The sequence below is a fragment of the Coregonus clupeaformis genome, chromosome 8 (genome assembly GCF_020615455.1).
Source record: "Coregonus clupeaformis isolate EN_2021a chromosome 8, ASM2061545v1, whole genome shotgun sequence".
Classification (NCBI taxonomy): Eukaryota; Metazoa; Chordata; class Actinopteri; order Salmoniformes; family Salmonidae; genus Coregonus; species Coregonus clupeaformis.
Window position 1 is genome coordinate 30,958,587 of NC_059199.1, and position 22,751 is coordinate 30,981,337.

Consider the following 22,751-nt stretch of genomic DNA (forward strand, 5'->3'; position numbering starts at 1 on the left):
TTACAGAAGTCAACAAATGATAGCTCCTGGGGAGTAGGAGTGATACTGGGGGCTACAGGGCCTGGGTTAGCCTCTACATCACCAGAGGAACAGAGGAGGACTAGAATAAGGATACGGCTAAAGGCTTTAAGAACTGGTCTTCTAGTGCGTTGGGTACATAGAATAAAGGGGGCAGATTTCCGGGTGTTATAGAAAAGATTCAGGGCATTATGAACAGACAAGGATATGGAAGGACATGAGTAAAGTGGAGGCAAACCTAAGCGTTGGGTAACACTGAAAGAGATAGTATCTCTAGAGGCATAAATTGAGTCGGTCTGTGAGTGTATGGGTGGAGGGACAAAGGGGCTAACCAAGGCAGGTTCAGCTAGGCTGGGGGGTCTACAGTGATATAGTACAATTAGAAATAACCGAAACAACAATAAACTAACCATGTTTGGGCTGAGGCTAAACATAAACAGGATGTAGTACCGTAAAAAGGAAGATGGGCAAGAGGCCACGGCTAGCGTGTGCTACGTCCGTTTTGTTGTAGCCAGCTGGTAGCGACGGAAAAACTGATATGTTCTGGGTCGACAACGCGCAGTGCTGACTGTCCGAATATCCGGCGATCAATGTCCAGTGATTAAAACCAATCCCGCGGAAAAAAAAAATCAAATGTTCTGGGTGAAACACCGCCAGCTGTGGCCAATAGCAAGTAGCTAGTTCAGTAGCTAGTTCAGTTTAGTGAGTAAGCGTGTGCTAACGGGCCAGGGCTAGCAGATGGATGGAATCTTCGTGGTTACATCGTAACCACATCAGACGATTTCGTCGGCAGACCAGTCGTGTAGGATCGGCGGGGCTCCGCGTCAATCCTAGGTGGTCCCGTCCAGTTGATAGAGAGGTAGATAGCCGGGAGATGGGCCTAGCTCAGGTTGATTAGCCAGACCACAGCGTCCGTTTTGTTGTAGCCAGCTGGTGGCGATGAATCCGGAGTTAGAGGTCCAGTGAATCCGGCGGAAGAACTGATATGTTCTGGGTCGATAACGCGCTGTGCAGACTGGCCGAATATCCGGTGATCAATGTCCAGTGATTAAAATTAATCCTGCGGGAAAAAAATCCTATGTTCTGGGTGAAACACCGCTAGCCGTGGCTAATAGCAAGTAGCTAGTTAGCTGGCTAGCTAGTTTCAACTGGAGATTCTAGATTCTGGATAAAAGGTAAGTCAATAATAGAATCCGTTCCACATTGAGTGAGGCAGGTTGCAGGAAAGTATATTTTGTAGAAGGATGAAAAGTCTGATAGGGAAATATGTACGAAAAATACAAAAAACTGGGTATTTACAGGCTATTTACAGACACACGACAGAAACAAGACTGCACTACTTCGCCATCTTGGATGGTGCACAATTAACAAGGCCAAGTGATACTTGAATGAAGCCTGTAATTGTAGAAAGGTTCACAGTTGGATATGTGTACAAAAATAGGTTAAGCATCAAATTATACATTTGAGTTTGAGAAGAAAGACTGATTAAAGGTGCTAGGCAAAGGTCTGGGTTGCCTTTAAGGGTTGGGTTATCCCAAATGGGACTGGGTTGCGAATAAGCGTATACAGTGGCTTTCAAAAGTATTCACCCCCCATTTTTCCTATTTTGTTGCCTTACAACCTGGAATTAAAATGGATTTTGGGGGGATTTGTATCAATTGATTTACACAACATGCATACCACTATGAAGATGCAAAATATTTTTGGGGGTGAAACAAACAAGAAATAAGACAAAAAAACAGAAAACTTGAGCGTGCATAACTATTCACCCCCCCAAGTCAATACTTTGTAAAGCCACCTTTTGCAGCAATTACAGCTGCTAGTCTCTTGGGGTATGTCTCTATAAGGATTTTTGCCCATTCTTCAAGGCAAAACTGCTCCAGCTCCTTCAAGTTGGATGGGTTCCGCTGGTGTACCGCAATCTTTAAGTCATACCACAGATTCTCAATTGGATTGAGGTCTGGGCTTTGACTTGGCTATTCCAAGACATTTAAATGTTTCCCCTTAAACCACTCAAGTGTGGCTTTAGCAGTATGCTTAGGGTCATTGTCCTGCTGAAAGGTGAACCTCTGTCCCAGTCTCAAATCTCTGGAAGACTGAAACAGGTTTCCCTCAAGAATTTCCCTGTATTTAGCGCAATCCATCATTCCTTCAATTCTGACCAGTCCCTGCCGATGAAAAACATCCCCACAGCATGATGCTGCCACCACCATGCTTCACAGTGGGGATGGTGTTCTCGGGGTGATGAGAGGTGTTAGGTTTGCGCCAGACATAGTGTTTTCCTAGATGGCCAAAAAGCTCAATTTTAGTCTCATCTGACCAGAGTACCTTCTTCCATATGTTTGGGGGGTCTCCCACATGCCTTTTGGCGAACACCAAACGTGTTTTCTTATTTTTTTCTTGAAGTAATGGCTTTTTTCTGGCCACTCTTCCGTAAAGCCCAGCTCTGTGGAGTGTACGGCTTAAAGTGGTCCTATGGACAGATACTCCAATCTCCGATGTGGAGCTTTGCAGCTCCTTCAGGGTTAGCTGCGGCCTCTTTGTTGCCTCTCTGATTAATGCCCTCCTTGCCTGGGCCGTGAGTTTTGGTGGGCGGCCCTCTCTTGGCAGGTTTGTTGTGGTGCCAGATTCTTTCCATTTTTTAATAATGGATTTAATGATGCTCCGTTGGATGTTCAAAGTTTCGGATATTTTTTATAACCCATCCCTGACCTGTTTGGAGAGCTCCTTGGTCTTCATGGTGCTGCTTGCTTGGTGGTGCCCCTTGCTTAGTGGTGTTGCATACTCTGGGGCCATTCAGAACAGGTGTATATATACTGAGATTATGTGACAGATCATGTGACACTTAGATTGCACACAGGTGGACTTTATTTAACTAATTATGTGACTTCTGAAGGTAATTGGTTGCACCAGATCTTAATTAGGGAATTCATAGCAAAGGGGGTAAATACATACCACTTTTCCATTATTTATTTTTTCGCATTTTTTTTCACTTCACCAATTTGGACTATTTTGTGTATGTCCATTACATGAAATCCAAATAAAAACTATTTAAATTACAGGTTGTAATGCATCAAAATAAAACGCCAAGGGGGATGAATACTTTTGCAAGGCACTGTAAGTACACTTAGACAGGATATGCCATTGAGAGAGTCTCTAAAGGTAGGGTTGCACAACTCCTCGAGGGCCACTCTCTCTGTTGTCTGTTTCATCAGTGGCTGATTTTGACCTTTGTAAAACAAGTGTTGAACCCTCCCAGCAATCAGTGACATTAATTGTTCAATTATAGTAAGTACCAGGCAGACACAAAAAGCAGCAGGACTGCGGCCCTCGAGGCCTGAAGTAGTGTTCTCCTACTCAGACCACACTGTATACAGCGGGCAACAATTGTTGAAAAGATGACGTCATCATACTAGTTGTATAAGGGGGACGTTTTGTGATTTTTTTTTTTGCAACCAGATAACAACCAAAATACAACGTCTTTCCCATGATGTCTTGAAAAATACATCTTTACCTGGTTGTAACAGAGACCAGTTGGTTGCAATCTGATTTCATGACGTCTTCTCAACCAGAAACCCAGTTTACAACCAGAAAATGAAGAAGCCAAATTCTGCCCACTGGGTAAGATGAGGCTTCAAACACACAGTAACTTAGGACTTGTTCTGGAAAATGCAATAATTCTGCCACGACAGACTGATTGATTACTTGAAGTCCATTAAAAATGGAAAGGTCACAGCCAGGTAGTTACCTGTGGCTCCCTGCCCAGGCCGGCCCCTCCTCCCACAGCCACAACGGGCACTCCGGTCTGGGCCGAGACAAACTCCATCATGGGGGCCAGGGGAGCCTGGTTGGGTGGTGGGGGCCTCTCGTCCTCGAACACCAGGCCCTGGAGCGGTGTGGTCGCCAGCAGTTCACACAGCTGCAGCAGAAGGCTCGCCGGGCTGCTCTCGTTCACCGTCAGGTATATCACGTTGGCCGGGCCATACTGCGTCATCACGCTGTCGCCCACCAGAGCCACCGACGCAGACGCCAGCGGCGTGGACGCCGCCACCGTAGCCAATGACGATGAGGCCCCCCTTCCCTGAGGCCCCCCAGGCCCGCCCGTGGCGCCCGTTCCCCCAGCAGCGGCCGTCTCCGGGAGCAGGGAGGAGCCCGAGTGGACCACAGCGATGTTGACTACGCCCAAGTCCCTCTCTCTCTCCCGGGGGCGGAGCAGGAGGGGAGGGGAGGAGCGGGCGGGCCCCGTGCAGGCCAGCACGGCCAACAGGAGGGAGAGGGCGGGCTTGGCCGCCATGGGGGAGGGAGGGGGCGTAGTTTGGTGGGCGGAGCGGCGGCGGTTCACAGGCGAAGAGGGACCTGAAGTGGAGAGACGAGAAGAAAGTACAGGTTAGTGAGGAGAGGAGCAATGATACGCATAGAAGTAAGTAGGAGCTGCAGTGGTGAGGGATACTATTGAAAAACAATCAAGTGGAAGAGAGGGGGGGTAGGCGTAATGGGAAAAGGGGCGTCATTGAGCCTCATCTACAAAGAGCAGTTTTCAACAGGGAAGGGGAGAGAAGGAGTGTGTGTGAGAGAGAGAGAGAGAGAGAGAGAGAGAGAGAGAGAGAGAGAGAGAGAGAGAGAGAGAGAGAGAGAGAGAGAGAGAGAGAGAGAGAGAGAGAGAGAGAGAGAGTAAGTCGCAGTGGGGCAGAGAGATTGTGCTAGACAGGGGGGTGGATGAAATGAGAAGGGGGGTCCTGCATCCCCTACCATATGATCGATCAACATCAATTAAGGTCAGTGTAAGTGCAGAGCCAAGTACAGTGAACTATAGAGGAACATAAGCTCACTGCTTAGGAACTATAGTAGGAGTGCTCACCCCTTGAACTCAACCCTCCCCCTTACAGGACATCAGAATTCATTACCCCAGGAGCTGATTCATGGTTCGGTCCCACACCATTGGAGAGCTTTGAAGCTAAGCTATAGATCTTTGCAGCCATAAACCACCAACGGGTACTGTACATCTAAATGGACCGGGCTAAATCACAATACAAATAAAACTGGGGAGGGGTGAATAGTTTAGTCGAGGTAGGTGTGTATGCACGTTTTTATAAACAATTGTGTTTGAGGTGGGAAAATGCTCTGTGCAGTCGAATCAGGCTATGGGACTGTACACAAAATGTAAGGAGATGTAAAGCAACGAACACTCAATTAATCATTTTGAAGTCGCTTAGCGTGCCAACCCCCACGCCACCCCCCCCCTCCTTCTCATCCCCCCCTTCCATTCACTCTCTTTAATTAACCCTCCCTCTCTCCTCGGGGCACACACAAATACACACAGTCGAAAAAAACACTCTCTCCAGATCACTAACACACAGAGCAACGTGCATACACAATCAGTATCTGTCACTCCGTCTCATATTGCCCGTTTATTCTCCTAGCGTCCGTGGCTAATGTCATTGCTTTGAACCAGAAGGCTTGCTGACGTAATGCTCTCTTCACTCCCCCAAACCAACAGCTTCTTTCTGCCTCGTTCTCTCACTCTCTCTCTATCTAATTCCATTTTCACGACCCTCCTTTTGATGCAGAGTCATCATCTGAGGAAGAAATGCATAAAAAGAGGGGGATCACAATGATGTGATCGATTTTGGGGGAAAGGGGGGACAAACAAAAATAAACTGTAGCTGTCGTGGAATAGAGAGAGCAAATATAGGAGTGAGCCTGTGAGCCAGATAGCCACAGTGGCTGGAAAGTGAAAGAGAAGGCAATAAAGTACAGCTAGAGGATATACTGTGTCTAGGGGACAGTAGTAGAGGGAGGGTAGAAAGAGAAATATTTAACACTACCCTCAATATACCATTCAGACAGACCCAGACCTCGGCCCGAATGAGTGAAAAATGGCTCACCCGAACCCGGCCTGTTGCATAATTCAGTTGGATATTACTACTCCCTACCCCAGTTAAGCCTATGGGCAGAACCTGCCATGAAACCTAACGGCCTCACCATTTTTCACAGGGAGAAAGACTCTTAAATATGTTTCCCCGGCCCAGCCAGAAGGTCATGCGGCTGAGTCCAGTACACACCGTAGTAAACCAATACAGACCTTATGAAACCAGTACAAACCACACAGGTTCTGTACTCAGTCCGCAGGGCATAGGGATTAATCCAGTTCAAACCATATGAAACCAGTCCACCCCAGTACAGACACAGGTTCTGTACTCAGTTCGAAGGGCATACGGCTAAATCCAGTACAAACCACACTACAGACCATACGTACAGGTTCCGGATCAATCATTCCAGGCTAGCATTCCATCCGCTGGCCCTAACACCACTCAGCTTGTGTTGTCACACCCCAGAGCTCTCATATACAGGAGTTTTATGGTCTTCCCCTGGCATGGAGTGCATTGTTTGTTGCCTATGTTAAATGGGCCCTGCGGTATCATGGCCGTAGAGTGGTATAGTGGTTAGGGAAATGGCGTTGGGAGAAGATGCTTAGTGGTTCAGAGTACAGGTCTGAGTTGCTGTACGCTGTGGCTCCCCATAGGTTGCTGTACAACATACAACTGCATGAATGGATAATGCATATCCTGGCTGGCATAAGCAGTTTCAGCTGTAAGAACTCTGTAGCGACGTTACCTATCCAGGCATTAGCATACAGGCTTTACATCCTTGAACTCCTCACCATATCTATTTGTCTTGGTTGTCAACGGTTTATAGTCCTAATGGGTTTTACAACATGAATAGATGTCCTCATATTTCCCCTCTAAAAGCCCCTGCATCTTGTGTGACGGTCGTATTGCATGTTCATCTCCAACAGGAATCTTCTGTGAAGATCATATAGCATGGTCAGCTCAAAACGCTCTCCGGAGAGAACGGGATAACCGATAGCCATTAGTAACTGCACTGACCATGAAGGAAACAGAGGGGCAGAGCTTTATGGCCGTCTAAGTGTTGCCAGACTTTCTGCTCTTGTCCAGAGCAGCACGAGGGTTATGAGGAACTGTCTGTCCCTGTCTTACTCCAAATGGCATCCGCTGGCGCTGTAGCACACAGAGACACCATTAACAGGAGTGTAATGGGCTGTCACGTGTGCTCAAAACATCTCATGACCCAAAAGTCAGGGCCCTACCTAATAAGTGTACAGATGACTTGACTAGCCCCCTGACACACATAAGGACATTCACCCACACAAACACACGCTCTCACACGCAAACACACACACACCCTCATACACACACAATCTTATACACACTCACACAGAGTAAGATGAAATTCAATTTTGTCAAAGCAAACTGCTTTTCAAGGCACTCCGTGACACCATGTCTGACAGAAATGGAATTTCACGCAGTTAAAGATGTCTTCCTCCTGCTACAACATCTACTGTAGGTACAGGTCGATGCACTTGTAATATGTACATTGTCATTCAGACTGGCGGTTACTATATTTATCTTGTTCTATTTCTATATCTATATATATATATATATATATAAAATAAAATAAATCCCCTTGAGGTGATCTGTCTTGTTTCCAAGGAAGTCCCAGGAGAACAACTGAACAGATACAGGGCTCCTTGAGCTTTAAACACGTAAACGTACCTATTTTTCTTTAACAACAAATATACTCCAATTCCCTCACACTGAGCACAGCAGTTAGTTATGCAACGCTACTTTAAGTAGTTAAGATAAATGGCATAAAGGATTTGCCTGGATGAAATACAATCATTACTTTACGCACTAGTATTTCTCTTTCAATTTTGCACCAAATAAGGACACACAAGAAGCAATATTTATAATTTCCTACTGATTTTGTGGTTGAAAATGAGGAATATCGCATTCCAATTTATTGGGGATGTGATGCATTACCTCATGCATCCTCTTTGCATGAAAGTAATTTGGTGGTGGAAATTGTACTGGGAACAAACCTTGCCCCATAGCACTCTGCATACAAAGGAGCAATATTATTTACATAAATAATTGCTACTCTAAAAATACATATCACATTGCATTTGCTGAGGGTCATTGGTGACATTCTTCATTTCCCATATGCTGCGGCTATGGATGGTGGGAGGGGAAGGAATGAATTAATGCAGGCCTGCTCGGCTCAGCACACAACACCGAGGAGGAAGCACAGAGGTATTTAACAGCGTCTGCTCTCTCTGCAAATAAGTAATCAACAGGCTAGCCAGTGACCTTGCTAACAATGTTTTTATAAACATTACCTTCATTAGATTTAAAGAGAAGCTGGTGAAGGGAGTTATGGGTAATGGGGCAGAGGAGACAGAGGGATGTATTTCGTCTATGATGGGATATATTTTTTCAGGAAATTACAGGGGAAGAAGGAAGGGTAAAAACGGGCAGTGAGAGAGCGAGAGGGGTGGAAGGGGAGGTGGGTAAGATGAAGGAGAGACATGAGGACAGACCAAGGATGGTGGGTGGGTGGGTGGGGGGATCTCGGTTGTCACGCCACAATAAGGAACCGGCAAAGGTGCCTATCTACATGCCCCATGCAGTGCCACCAAAGATTAACGACCTGTTGCATTCCCGGGCACAATGGAAACCCCCAAAGACTGGCCTTATTGTTACACAAAGCTTTATGACCAGCTTTATTAAATCCATGTCTGACAGTAGGCCTATTTATTTCAGATATAAGTATGTAAAATGCCTTGGCTGTGATTTTGTGGTTTGGTGCTAAGGTGGAATTAAAGTTGTTGAAGGTAAACAGAGACAAAGAAATTGGCAGGGTCTGCACACAAACACACCTATTGCAGGGGAAATACGCCTGGGATAAACAATAGAACAATAGAGAAGAATAAAAAAATCTATACCAGAGACAACACACACACATCAACTCTATATTTCAGTCTCTATAAATTGTCTTTCTCTAATGCCTCATTCAGCTCCCTCGCTCTCTCGGTCTCTCTCTCTCTCTATTCCTAGACATGTACTGAACATACTGTACTGGGTTTTGAGCCAAAAACCTGCCTCTGTGAAAAAGGTCCACAGACGTATTCATCAAACGGTATTAATCGGCTCTGTCAGACTCACCCAACCAGCTGCCAATCAAGCAACTGACCAATAAACCTGCCTGTCAGTAGAACTGACTAAGAAAGAAATACAAAAACACAGCTGATGCGAGATGTGTAATCATTTGTGTTGGTCAGTGTCGTAGAGTAGCTGACTAAAGCTCAATTGCTCTCCTCAGAGGAAGCGAAATGAAGACAGACATTTCCAGTTGTACTGGTACAAGAGGATGTGGCCTAGCAGGTCAAAGCAGTGACTTCATCAAGCCAAAGTGTGCAAATGAAATGTCAATTTACATTTGGACGAAGGGGATTTATGATCAATGCCGTTAGTCAAATGTTAGCTCTCTACCATAAGGGAGACGGAATTTACAACCTGACTAAAACGCAATGTTAACAGAAAACAAACAAATCTGTTCCACAGTGTTCTCAACAACTATTATAGCTAGTATTATTTAGACAGTATCAGCCCCACCATCGTCAGGTATAGAGTCCCTCCATACCAAACTGTTTGCCCAAGCCTAAAAAGAGAAAAAGAAAATCAATAATAACCAAGGTTATATGATCCCCTGAATGCATTAGATCAAGACGACATCCTATAGATATGTATTTAACCTGAAGACATTGGAAAGAGTGCACAGCTCACAGTAAAGGACAATTATTAATTCACAGACATTGTGTAGTTCATTATCGTGGGACGACATTGTGTAGTTCATTATCGTGGGACATTATCAGGTTTTGTGCTTTATAAGTAGAATAGAGATTGCAACACCTACACTATAGCCATAATATACGACAGGCCTATCTGCAATGGATAGACACTGGCTGGCTGCACTGTAAATATGCAAACAGTGATACAAGAGGCACCACTAAACACCAGTTCAGTGAGTCACAGAGGCAAGAAGCTTGAGTTGGTTATCATTGCAAAGTCTTAAATTATTTATGACCTGCCAAACAACACACAGCCGATAAAAACAGAAAAGGAGCATTAATGAATTTTGAAAGTTAATTTGAACATTAGATATATTGGCTCCCAGATAGGCTTGTGTTAATTGAGAGGGCGCCTTCTTTGGTCAATGTGCTCTGATACTGAGAATGATAGCCTTTAGGCCTACCTTTAGCCTACTGTAGGCTAACTGACTAGGCTATGTAGCAGACCTAGCTAGGCTAATCCAAACAGAGACAATAGAGCATTTGGAATGAAGATGTGGTTCAGAAGTTTCGGAGTGGCCTTCAAACAGGGTCTTGGTGAGTCGAAGGTGAGGTTCCGATCACGTAATTCTGTCACGTACGTTCAGGCGGTCGTCTTTGGATGCGACCTTGTGGCAGCCCCCACCTCCAGCTCACTATTTTGACGTTAAGTTGGATCGAAGGCTTAATCCATTTTTTCAGTCAGGAAAGCTGAGAAAGTCTCATGGTGGGTCCCCTGGGTGTAGCCAAACCAACCAGCACATTGACCACCATCACCATTGAGGAAAGCCAGTGCCACTTGGCTTGTCTCTAAATAAGGTTAAGCTAAAATGGCCTCCTTTCCCCCGCTAAGCAGAACAGGTGATTTCAGTCCAAGGCCCCCACTAACATAGCTCACAACGTCATGCAGCCAGCAACCATTCATTCATACACAAGTGACTCAATGAAACACCTCAGACTGAGTGCAATTCTCAGGGACGAAGAATCACTTTTGTAAAGGTGTACTCAATATGAAAGGACATCCTGCTTTCTTTTCCTTGTCTGCTGTAGAGTTTGTGTTGATTAGGCACCAAATGGAAGAAAACAGACTGAAACAGGAAGGAACTACCTGGACTTTCGTTTTCTGTTGCTTGAAATGTTTTCTGTTGTGTGCCCTAATGAACACAACCCACCCCTGCCTGGAAGTTGGAAGCACAGAGCTGAATCCTCAGGTAACACAACAGGTGCAGCCATCCTCCTCTTCCTCCTCTGTCTCCTACTCAGTGGACCTGAACTTCTGAGTGTCACATTAGTCTGGGGATTTACTGGGACAAGTCTCAACAAGTCGAGAGTTACTCAGAGCTGAAACAACTGTCTGAAAGAAGCCTTCCCTGAGTGACTTCGGTCTGTCATTGTCGGATTTGGTTCTCTCCAGAAAGGGGTTCCTCTGGGATTACTTAGCCTAAGTCATTCAGAGGCCATGATATCAGTTAGGTAAGATGTGTTTCAACATCCTTCCCGGATTAAATGGATCAAATGGAGCATTTTGGATTAGGCCTAGTTCCACAATCGGTTTCTAAATTAGACTGTATGGCCTGTTACACATTGTGTGTGTGAAAATCGATGACATGTGAAACTAGGTCCATTATAGTCCAATAGCAAATCCCACCCGCTTTCATGCACACATGTCCAGAATAACTAACAAAAGAAAACATGTCGAGTACAGTGTCATCAACTGAACAATGAGTTTTCAGGCTACAGTCAAGATTCCATGCTGTCAAGCACTTGAGAACCCCAAACATGGAGAGTGTCCCTTCAAGGCTATCTATTACAAAATGATCAATGAAAAACATGTTTCAACTTGCTCTAGGATAGAAATAAAAGGCCTACAATATTGTTTTTCACAAGAATCAGAGTGTACCCATGGACCGTTTAAGGATGCAAATATTATTTAAACATGCCACTAGCCTACTTGTCAAGTATTTACTAAATATACACCAGTGGCGGTCGGTGCCGTTTATGATGAGGGAGGATGATTATTTTTTTAATGAGCATGGCCTTATTTCTATTACAGCATATTGGATGACTGTCATTCATATTCCATTCACCCAGCTCAATGTAACATCGACCCTACCTTACACAGAAAGCGGCACAGGTCCTAATCCAGGCACTTGTCATCTCCCGTCTGGATTACTGCAACTCGCTGTTGGCTGGGCTCCCTGCCTGTGCCATTAAACCCCTACAACTTATCCAGAACGCTGCAGCCCATCTGGTGTTCAACCTTCCCAAGTTCTCTCATGTCACCCCGCTCCTCCGCACACTCCACTGGCTTCCAGTTGAAGCTTGCATCTACTACAAAACCATGGTGCTTGCCTACGGAGCTGTGAGGGGAACGGCACCCCCTTACCTTCAGGCTCTGATCAGACCCTACACCCAAACGAGGGCACTACGTTCATCCACCTCTGGCCTGCTAGCCCCCCTACCTCTACGGAAGCACAGTTCCCGCTCAGCCCAGTCAAAGCTATTCGCTGCTCTGGCACCCCAATGGTGGAACAAGCTCCCCCATGACGCCAGGACAGCGGAGTCACTGACCACCTTCCGGAGACACTTGAAACCCTACCTCTTTAAGGAATACCTGGAATAGTATAACTGTAATCCATCCTGGCACCATCCCTACGGTGAAGCATGGTGGTGGCAGCATCATGCTGTGGGGATGTTTTTCAGCAGCTGGGACTGGGAGACTAGTTAGGATCGAGGGAAAGAAGAACGGAGCAAAGTACAAAGAGATCCTTGATGAAAACCTGCTCCAGAGTGCTCAGGACCTCAGACTTGGGCGAAGGTTCACCTTCCAACAGGACAACGACCATATGCACACAGCCAAGACAATGCAGGAGTGGCTTCGGAACAAGTCTCTGTATGTCCTTGAGTGGCCCAGCCAGAGCCCGGACTTGAACCCGATCGAACATCTCTGGAGAGACCTGAAAATAGCTGTGCAGCGACACTCCCCATCCAACCTGACAGAGCTTGAAAGGATCTGCAGAGAAGAATGGAAGAAACTTCCCAAATACAGGTGTGCCAAGCTTGTAGCGTCATACCCAAAAAGACTCAAGGCTGTAATCACTGCCAAAGGTGCTTTAACAAAGTACTGAGTAAAGGGTCTGAATACTTATTTAAATGTGATATTTCAGTTTTGTATTTTTAATAAATTTGCAGAAAAGTGTAAAAAATAGTTTTTGCTTTGTCATTATGAGGTATTGTGTGTACATTAATGAAGGGGGAGGGGGGGCAATTTAATCAATTTTAGAATAAGGCTGTAACATATTAAAATGTGGAAAAAGTGAAGGGGTCTGAATACATTCCGAATACACTGTAATACGAAATATAGCTAGCTAGCTAGCTCTCGCGCTCTCTCTCTCTCTCTCTCTATTTCTCTCTCTTTGAGTCAACTACTCACCACATTTTATGCACTGCAGTGCTAGCTAGCTGTAGCGTATGCTTTCAGTACTAGATTCATTCATTAACCCTTTAATTGGGTGGACAACATGTCAGCTCATGCTGCAAGAACTCTGATAGGTTGGAGGACGTCCCCCAGAAGTTGTCATAATTACTGTGTAAGTCTATGGAAGGGGGTGAGACCCATGAGCCTCCTAGGTTTTGTATTGAAGTCAATGTACCCAGAGAAGGACAGAAGCTAGCTGTCCTCTGGCTACACCATGGTGTTACCCTACAGAGTGCTGCTGTAGACCTTCATTGCAAAACAGTGCATTTTAATCAATCATTTGGTGACATGTGAATACATTTAGTATAGTTTTATATAAAAATGATAACTTTTTAATGTTTCACAATTTTTATTTTTATGAAATTCACTGAGGAGGATGGTCCTCCCCTTCCTCCTCTGAGGAGCCTCCACTGAAATACACACAACATTAGTGCAAGTGGGATAGTTTGCCTAAATAATTTTGATAAGATCAGAGCAAATTACCTTGTGCACAGTTCAGAATTGCAATTCAAAGAGCTGTCTTCCAATGGATTTACACATAGTGGGGGAGCACAGCTGACAGATGGGTATTGGGTACATACAGAAAGCTCAAGGATTGATTCAACATCTGAACGCTGTCTTGGGCAAATACCAGGAGATGTGGCAGGGAAAAGGCTACAAAGTGTTCTCCATGGACAAGAAGACAAATTAAGGACAAATGCCCACATGCGCATAAACCGGCTTCAAATGAAGGCAATGTGGCCGACATGGCATACTAATGGCGAATGGTAATGTACCCAGATACACATGCGGATTTTGGTGAGATAAGAAAGGTACACATTTCTTTCATCACTAATGTAAGTTATGTGTGGTGTCTCAGAACGTGTGTGTGTGTGTGTGTGTGTGTGTGTGTGTGTGTGTGTGTGTGTGTGAAAAAAAGCTCGTGCCAGTGTGTGTATATACAGTAGGCTATGCATGTGCAGTGTGAGTCTTGAAATAGTCAGAGCTCTTGGAGTGTGCACGCGCATCAATGACAGAGGGGTCAAAGTCTCGCGCAGCGGCCGGTTGTCGCCTATCCATCAAACTAGCTACCCATACGACACATATATAGCCTCGAGAAACGCTACGCCACTATTCTGGTCCTCGTGCATAACATTCAGCAACATTTGAAGGGCAAATCTTGGAACACTTCTTAAAGAAAACCTAAACATATCAACCTCACAGCAAGGAGAAAATACTCACTGTTTTTCAGGAGCCCGACACTCTCTTCTCCCCTCGTCTCTCCATCCACAATACACCCATTCCTCTTCTGGCCATATCCTGCGGGTTATCTCCCGTTGTGTAGCCAATATATTAAAATGTTGCACCGATACACAGTGTCTTCCTTTTCTTTACTCAGCGAGCCTACATGTTGCTGACTACCTCTCTTCCTCCCTCTTTCCCCTCTCACCAGTTATTTTGTTAAAATTCAGTATATACGCCTCGTCACCTAGCAACCTCTCTCTACATCACTCCCGCTACACGTGTTGAATGCTAAACTTGTGGATACACACTCTCAGTGGATACACACTCTCAGTGGTGTATCAGTATGCAATCAAGATATTTATTAGAACTCTCTCTCTCTCCCTCCCTCCCTTCCCTCTCAATTTTCCCCTCCCCTTAAACCCATATGAAACCTCTATTCCTCCTCCCTGCTCCCTCTCCCTCATCTCCTCGCTCTCTCCAAGCAAAAGAGAAGCCAGTTTATAGCCTACCTTAAAAAAACACTAAAGATAATTCAAGCCTCGCGCTTTGCGGTTATGTGTGTCCTAAGGGAATACATGATAATTGCCATTGTGAGTTTATAATATTCAACTCTCGGCTGAACTTTTTCACTGCAAGGGGATTTTGCCACTTGAAATTATTACACACAGATAAAGAACTTAATAATGCATATGTTAGAGACACACCTATAAAGAATCATGTGTTATTTAATTACTGTAATCCTGTCTGCATTTATCTGGCATTTGCAATTGTTCTACTTCTGAAAGTAGGTACTATAATTAGCCCTTATAGGAAATAACAGAAAATGAAATCTTATTCACCCTTTTTCATATTTTCTGCTCAGCACCAGCCATTTTGTCCTCTATGCTGGACATCACATTTTTGACTGTAGCAGAAAAGAAGCTAAGATGTGCCTCTGTACCATGCACACACACACCTTTTTTCTTGATGTAATCATTGTGTGTGTGTGTGTGTGTGTGTGTGACGTACGACGTGTGCACTTGCGTGTGTATGAGTGTGTGTGTGTGTGTGTGTGTGTGTGTGTGTGTGTGTGTGTGTGTCTGTGTGTGTCTGTGTGTGTCTGTGTGTGTGTGAGCCTCTGTGTCTATGTCTCTGTTTTGTTTCAAGTGAATCCACATTCACGTTTAAACCACTTGTTTTCATTCGTAAATATAGAGCTGCCATGCCGCCGACCAGTTCTATTAAATATAAAAAAATAGGCCCTAATGAACAGAAAACAATAGACACCCATCTTGGTTGTTTACCCTATTGTTTTGTAATTGAAAGACGGCATTGACCTCTCTCATCAGGAAGTTGATAGGAGAGAGAGATAATAACAGGAGGAATATTGCGATGAGGGAGAGCGATGGGAGGCTGAAGCAGTCTTTCATGAATATATTACAAATCCAGGAACATCTGAAACAAGCTGACACAGGTGGAACAATACCAAGTGGATATAAAACTAATATGGCTTTGATACTCTACAAGCACTATCATGTCTGTGCAGTCACTGCTTCTGAGTGTGTTACGAATACCTAAAGGAGATAAAAGCTAACCAAATCCTCTTTAGCTAACAAATCTATTCATCTTAGAGAATAATTACAGACAAATTGTATTGGAAAGCTGCCATGAAGAAATAACTGTATTTCTGCACACTTCTGGAGGCTGTGCCTCGCTATTGGGATTATACAATTAAAGCAGCATCCTAGTTCTTTGTTAATAATTGAGTAAAAGCAACCAATATTCTCAAAGAAATATGACAGCACATTTTTAATTTAGTCTATGATGGAATTTAACGTCTGAATTCTCCCTTTCTCCATTCTGACTGGGAATACAATGGAGTTAATTGCCTTTAGTTTTTCCAACAAAAAAAAACAGGAAGAGAAAGTTGAGGCAAAATGAATAAATTCAATGGTAGCTTGACTGAATACAGTGAAGTGACAATACAATTTGCTATTTAACAAGGTTCAAAATCAAAGTTTATGAAAATAGAGATTGAGGTGCATATACCTGGAAATGGATATATAGCTGAAACAAATGGCTTGGGACGTTAACCCATTGTGGAGGTCTGAAAACATCTTTCAAACCTTGATTTTGGAGTGAAATAACACTTTAAGTCTTGTGACACTCCTTGCTCTCAAAATATCAAAATGTAAGCCCCCCAAAATCCCCCAAAAAAAAAAGAAGATTGAATCTAAATGTATTTAGGGTGAAATTTCACAAAACTTGTCGCAATACAGAATAAAAAAATTATAGGAGGAAAAACATCATCACAGTACTCTCTCACCACCAAACATCCTGTAGATCCATATCTGCAACTTGGCCAAGTGAAGGAAGCCTCCAAGCAAATTTGGCAGGAGACATTGCCAGACCATTGGGAGAATGATACGTAAACTTCCAGGCTTGGTGAGAAGGGAATCTAATCGGGGCACCCAGACAGAGACATCCAAGACATGTCAGTATCTCTGCAGACTTAACAATGGAGACGTGCAATACACTTAGGCATTTAGCGCGTATATCCTTGATTGAAACATCCACTGATAACATGTCTGTTACTAATGACACAATTAAGAGAAAAGAGCAAGATCCCTCCTTCACTCACTCATTCCCTGGCTCATTAACTTGCTCAATGTTCCTATAACAAGCTTACATTGCATTCACAGTGAGCTCTGTTGTCAGTGTACATCGCTAAGACCAATGAAGATGTGTGTTTACAGTTGAAGTCAGAAGTTTACTTACACTTAGGTTGGAGTCATTAAAACTAATTTTTCAACCACTCCACAAATTTCTTGTTAACAAACTAAAGTTTTGGCAAGTCGGTTAGGACATCTACTTTGTGCATGACACAAGTAATATTTCCAACAATTGTTCACAGACAGATTATTTCACTTATAATTCACTGTATCACAATTCCAGTGGGTCAGAAGTTTACATACACTAAGTTGACACTGCCTTTAAACAGCTTGGAAAATTCCAGAAAATGATGTCATGGCTTTAGAAGCTTCTGATAGGCTAATTGACATAATTTGAGTCAATTGGAGGTGTACCTGTGAATGTATTTCAAGGCCTACCTTCAAACTAAAAAAAATCTAAATAAATCAGCCAAGACCTCAGAAAAAGAATTCTAGACCTCCACAAGTCTTGTTCATCCTTGGGAGCAATTTCCAAACGCCTGAAGGTACCACGTTCATCTGTACAAACAGCAGTACGCAAGTATAAACACCATGGGACCACGCAGCCGTCATACCGCTCAGGAAGGAGACGCGTTCTGTCTCCTAGAGATGAACGTACTTTGGTGCAAATCAATCCCAGAACAACAGCAAAGAACCTTGTGAAGATGCTGGAGGAAACAGGTACAAAAGTATCTCTATCCACAGTAAAACAAGTCCTATATTGACATAACCTGAAAGGCCACTCAGCAAGGAAGAAGCCACTGCTCCAAAACCGCCATAAAAAAGCCAGACTACGGTTTGCAACTGCACATGGGGACAAAGATCGTACTTTTTGGAGAAATGTCCTCTGGTCTGATGAAACAAAAATAGAACTGTTTGGCCATAATGACCATTGTTATGTTTGGAGGAAAAAGCAGGTTGCTTGCAAGCCGAAAAACACCATCCCAACCGTGAAGCACGGGGGTGGCAGCATCATGCTGTGGGGGTGCTTTGCTGCAGGAGGGACTGGTGCACTTCACAAAATAGATGGCATCATGAGGAAGGGAAATTATGTGGATATATTGAAGCAACATCTCAAGACATCAGTCAGGAAGTTAAAGCTTGGTCGCAAATGGGTCTTCCAAATGGACAATGACCCCAAGCATACTTCCAAAGTTGTGGCAAAATGGCTTAAAGACAACAAAGTCAAGGTATTGGAGTGGCCATCACAAAGCCCTGATCTCAATCCTATTGAAAATGTGTGGGCAGAACTGAAAAAGTGTGTGCGAGCAAGGAGGCCTACCAACCTGACTCAGTTACACCAGCTTTGTCAGGAGGAATGGGCCAAAATTCACCCAACTTATTGTGGGAAGCTTGTGAAAGGCTACCCGAAACGTTTAACCCAAGTTAAACAATTTAAAGGCAATGCGACCAAATACTAATTGAGTGTATGTAAACTTGTGACCCACTGGGAATGTGATGAAAGAAATAAAAGCTGAAATAAATCATTCTCTCTACTATTATTCTGACATTTCACATTCTTAAAATAAAGTGGTGATCCTAACTGACCTAAAACAGGGATTTTTTACTCTGATTAAATGTCAGGAATTGTGAAATACTGAGTTTAAATGTATTTGGCTAAAGTGTATGTAAACTTCCGACTTCAACTGTATGTTGCATAACCCTAACCCTACCAACCCATTACTCATTCATTGTTTTCTTTCATTTACTTCAAGCGTTTGGGGTTCCTGCCTGGGGTGTCAGATGGGTGGGGGTTGCACTTTTGGGACTATTCCATTGGATCCATTGCACCAGGCAAGCTCAAACAAGTGCAGCTAAAGTATTCCAAAGAAAATGAACACTATTGACACTATATCTATCAGTAGGCCTTCCAGCCTACAGCCACAGCCAAGCACAGCTGTGAGGAATAGTCTCTCATTAAGAGCTCTATGCCGAGCTGTCCAAGCTAAAGTGACTTTAAAGCTTTGGCGATTTTTCCCTGTCCATGGTGCTGAAACAATTGCAATGTGGCATCACATTTTACGACGCATTATTACTCAAGTGTGTTGCTACAAAGTGAAACGTTAATATATATGTATGCGGAACTGTCTAAGGTGCTGAAACGGTGCTCGGTTTTTACAGGCTTTATCCCTGGTTTAGCATTGGTTGCTTTCCCTGTCCATGGTGCTGTAATGTTAGCTAAAGTGCAATGTTAATAGTGAGTGTTTCATATAACGCCACAGTCTTACTAGCTTGTTAAAATAAACTGTATGTCTCATATTGAAATAATACATCAGCATTCACATTGAGAGGGTCGCTATATATACTGTATATACAGTACCAGTCAAAAGATTGGACACACCTACTTATTCAAGGGTTTTTCTTTATTGTAATATTTTCTACATTGTAGAATAATAGTGAAGACATCAAAATTATGAAATAACACATATGGAATCATGTAGTAACCAAAAAAGTGTTAAACAAATCAAAATATATTTTATATTTGAGATTCTTCAAATAGCCACCCTTTGCCTTGATGACAGCTTTGCACACTCTTGGCATTCTCTCAACCAGCTTTATGAGGTAGTCACCTGGAATGCATTTCAGTTAACAGGTGTGCCTTCTTAAAAGTTAATTTGTGGAATTTATTTCTTTCTTAATGCGTTTGAGCCAATCAGTTGTGTTGTGACAAGGAAAAGGGGGTATACATAAGATAGCCCTATTTGGTAAAAGACCAAGTCCATATTATGGCAAGAACAGTTCAAATAAGCAAAGAGAAACGACAGTCCATCATTACTTTAAGACATGAAGGTCAGTCAATAAAGTTTCTTCAAATGCAGTCACAAAAACCATCAAGCGCTATGATGAAACTGGCTCTCATGAGGACCACCACAGGAATGGAAGACCTAGAGTTACCTCTGCTGCAGAGGATAAGTTCATTAGAGTTTCCAGCCTCAGAAAATGCAGCCCAAATAAATGCTTCACAGAGTTCAAGTAACAGACACATCTCAACATCAACTGTTCAGAGAGGACTGTGTGAATCAGGCCTTCATGGTCGAATTGCTGCAAAGGAACCACTACTAAAGGACACCAATAAGAAGAAGAGACCTGCTTGGGCCAAGAAACACGATCAATGGACATTAGACCGGTGGAAATTTGTCCTTTGGTTTGGAGTCCAAATTTGAGATTTTTGGTTCCAACCGCCGTGTCTTTGTGAGACGTGGTGTGGGTGAACAGATGATCTCCGCATGTGTATTTCCCACTGTAAAGCATGGAGGAGGAGGTGTTATGGTGTGGGGGTGCTTTGCTGATGACACTGTCTGTGATTTATTTAGAATTCAAGGCACACTTAACCAGCATGGCTACCACAGCATTCTACAGCGATATGCCTTCCCATCTGGTTTGGGCTTAGTGGGACTATAATTTGTTTTTCAACAGGACAATGACCCAACACACCTCCAGGTTGTGTAAGGGCTATTTTACCAAGAAGGAGAGTGATGGAGTGCTGCATCAGATGACCTGGCCTCCACAGTCCCCCGACCTTAACCCAATTGAGATGGTTTGTGATGAGTCGGACGGCAGAGTGAAGGAAAAGCAGCCAACAAGTGCTCAGCATATGTGGGAACTCCTTCAAGACTGTTGGAAAAACATTCCAGTTGAAGCTGGTTGGGAGAATGCCAAGAGTGTGCAAAGCTGTCATCAAGGCAAAGGGTGGCTATTTGAAGAATCTCAAATATAAAATATATTTTGATTTGTTTAACACTTTTTTGTTTACTACATGATTCCATATGTGTTATTTCATAGTTTTGATGTCTTCACTATTATTCTACAATGTAGAAAATAGTACAAATAAAGAAAAACCCTTGAATGAGTAGGTGTGTCCAAACTTTTGACTGGTACTGTATATATATATATATATATATATATATATATATATATATATATATATATATATATATATACAGTACCAGTCAAGGTATCTTCCCACATATGCTGAGCACTTGTTGGCTGCTTTTCCTTCACGCTGCCGTCCGACTCATCCCAAAACATCTCAATTGGGTTGAGGTACTATATATATATATATATATATATATATATATATATACAGTGAGGGAAAAAAGTATTTGATCCCCTGCTGATTTTGTACGTTTGCCCACTGACAAAGAAATGATCAGTCTCTAATTTTAATGGTAGGTTTATTTGAACAGTGAGAGACAGAATAACAACAAAAAAATCCAGAAAAACGCATGTCAAAAATGTTATAAATTGATTTGCATTTTAATGAGGGAAATAAGTATTTGACCCCATCTCAATCAGAAAGATTTCTGGCTCCCAGGTGTCTTTTATACAGGTAACGAGCTGAGATTAGGAGCACACTCTTATGGAATGGGCTACAAGACCATCGGCAAGCAGCTTGGTGAGAAGTTGACATCAGTTGGTGCGATTATTCGCAAATGGAAGAAACACAAAAGGATGTCAATCTCCCTCGGCCTGGGGCTCCATGCAAGATCTCACCTCGTGGAGTTGCAATGATCATGAGAACGGTGAGGAATCAGCCCAGAACTACACGGGAGGATCTTGTCTATGATCTCAAGGCAGCTGGGACCATAGTCACCAAGAAAACAATTGGTAACACACTACGCTGTGAAGGACTGAAATCCTGCAGTGCCCGCAAGGTCCCCCTGCTCAAGAAAGCACATATATAGCCCCGTCTGAAGTTTGCCAATGAACATCTGAATGATTCAGAAGAGAACTGGGTGAAAGTGTTGTGGTCAGATGAGACCAAAATCGAGCTCTTTGGCATCAACTCAACTCGCCGTGTTTGGAGGAGGAGGAATGCTGCCTATGACCCCAAGAACACCATCCCCACCGTCAAACATGGAGGTGGAAACATTATGCTTTGGGGGTGTTTTTCTGCTAAGGGGACAGGACGACTGCACCGTATTGAGGGGAGGATGGATGGGGCCATGTATTGCGAGATCTTGGCCAACAACCTCCTTCCCTCAGTAAGAGCATTGAAGATGGGTCGTGGCTGGGTCTTCCAGCATGACAACGACCCGAAACACACAGACAGGGCAACTAAGGAGTGGCTCCGTAAGAAGCATCTCAAGGTCCTGGAGTGGCCTAGCCAGTCTCCAGACCTGAACCCAATAGAAAATCTTTGGAGGGAGCTGAAAGTCCGTATTGCCCTGCGACAGCCCCGAAACCTGAAGGATCTGGAGAAGGTCTGTATGGAGGAGTGGGCCAAAATCCCTGCTGCAGTGTGTGCAAACCTGGTCAAGACCTACAGGAAACGTATGATCTCTGTAATTGCAAACAAAGGTTTCTGTACCAAATATTAAGTTCTGCTTTTCTGATGTATCAAATACTTATGTCATGCAATTAAATGCAAATTAATTACTTAAAAATCATACAATATGATTTTCTGGATTTTCTCTCACAGTTGAAGTGTACCTATGATAAAAATTACAGACCTCTACATGCTTTGTAAGTAGGAAAACCTGCAAAATCGGCAGTGTATCAAATACTTGTTCTCCCCACTGTATACAGTACCAGTCAAATGTTTGGACACACATACAGTGGGGAAAAAAAGTTTTTAGTCAGCCACCAATTGTGCAAGTTCTCCCACTTAAAAAGATGAGAGAGGCCTGTAATTTTCATCATAGGTACACAT

At 43.5% G+C, this 22,751-nt stretch overlaps 1 protein-coding gene across 1 annotated transcript in view; it reads right to left on the reverse strand.

Annotated features, from left to right (window-relative positions):
• The window catches only part of grin2da (glutamate receptor, ionotropic, N-methyl D-aspartate 2D, a), a 54,872-nt gene extending 40,156 nt beyond the window's left edge, over nucleotides 1–14,716 (reverse strand). Inside the window, exons 1-2 of the mRNA XM_041883052.2 lie at nucleotides 14,406–14,716; nucleotides 3,767–4,374 (exon numbers count right to left, since the gene is read on the reverse strand). Of these exons, the coding sequence (XP_041738986.2) occupies nucleotides 3,767–4,312 (546 nt within the window). The 5' untranslated portion in view covers nucleotides 4,313–4,374; nucleotides 14,406–14,716. The remainder of the gene's footprint in view (nucleotides 1–3,766; nucleotides 4,375–14,405) is intronic.
• Between the last annotated feature and the right edge of the window lie 8,035 nt (nucleotides 14,717–22,751).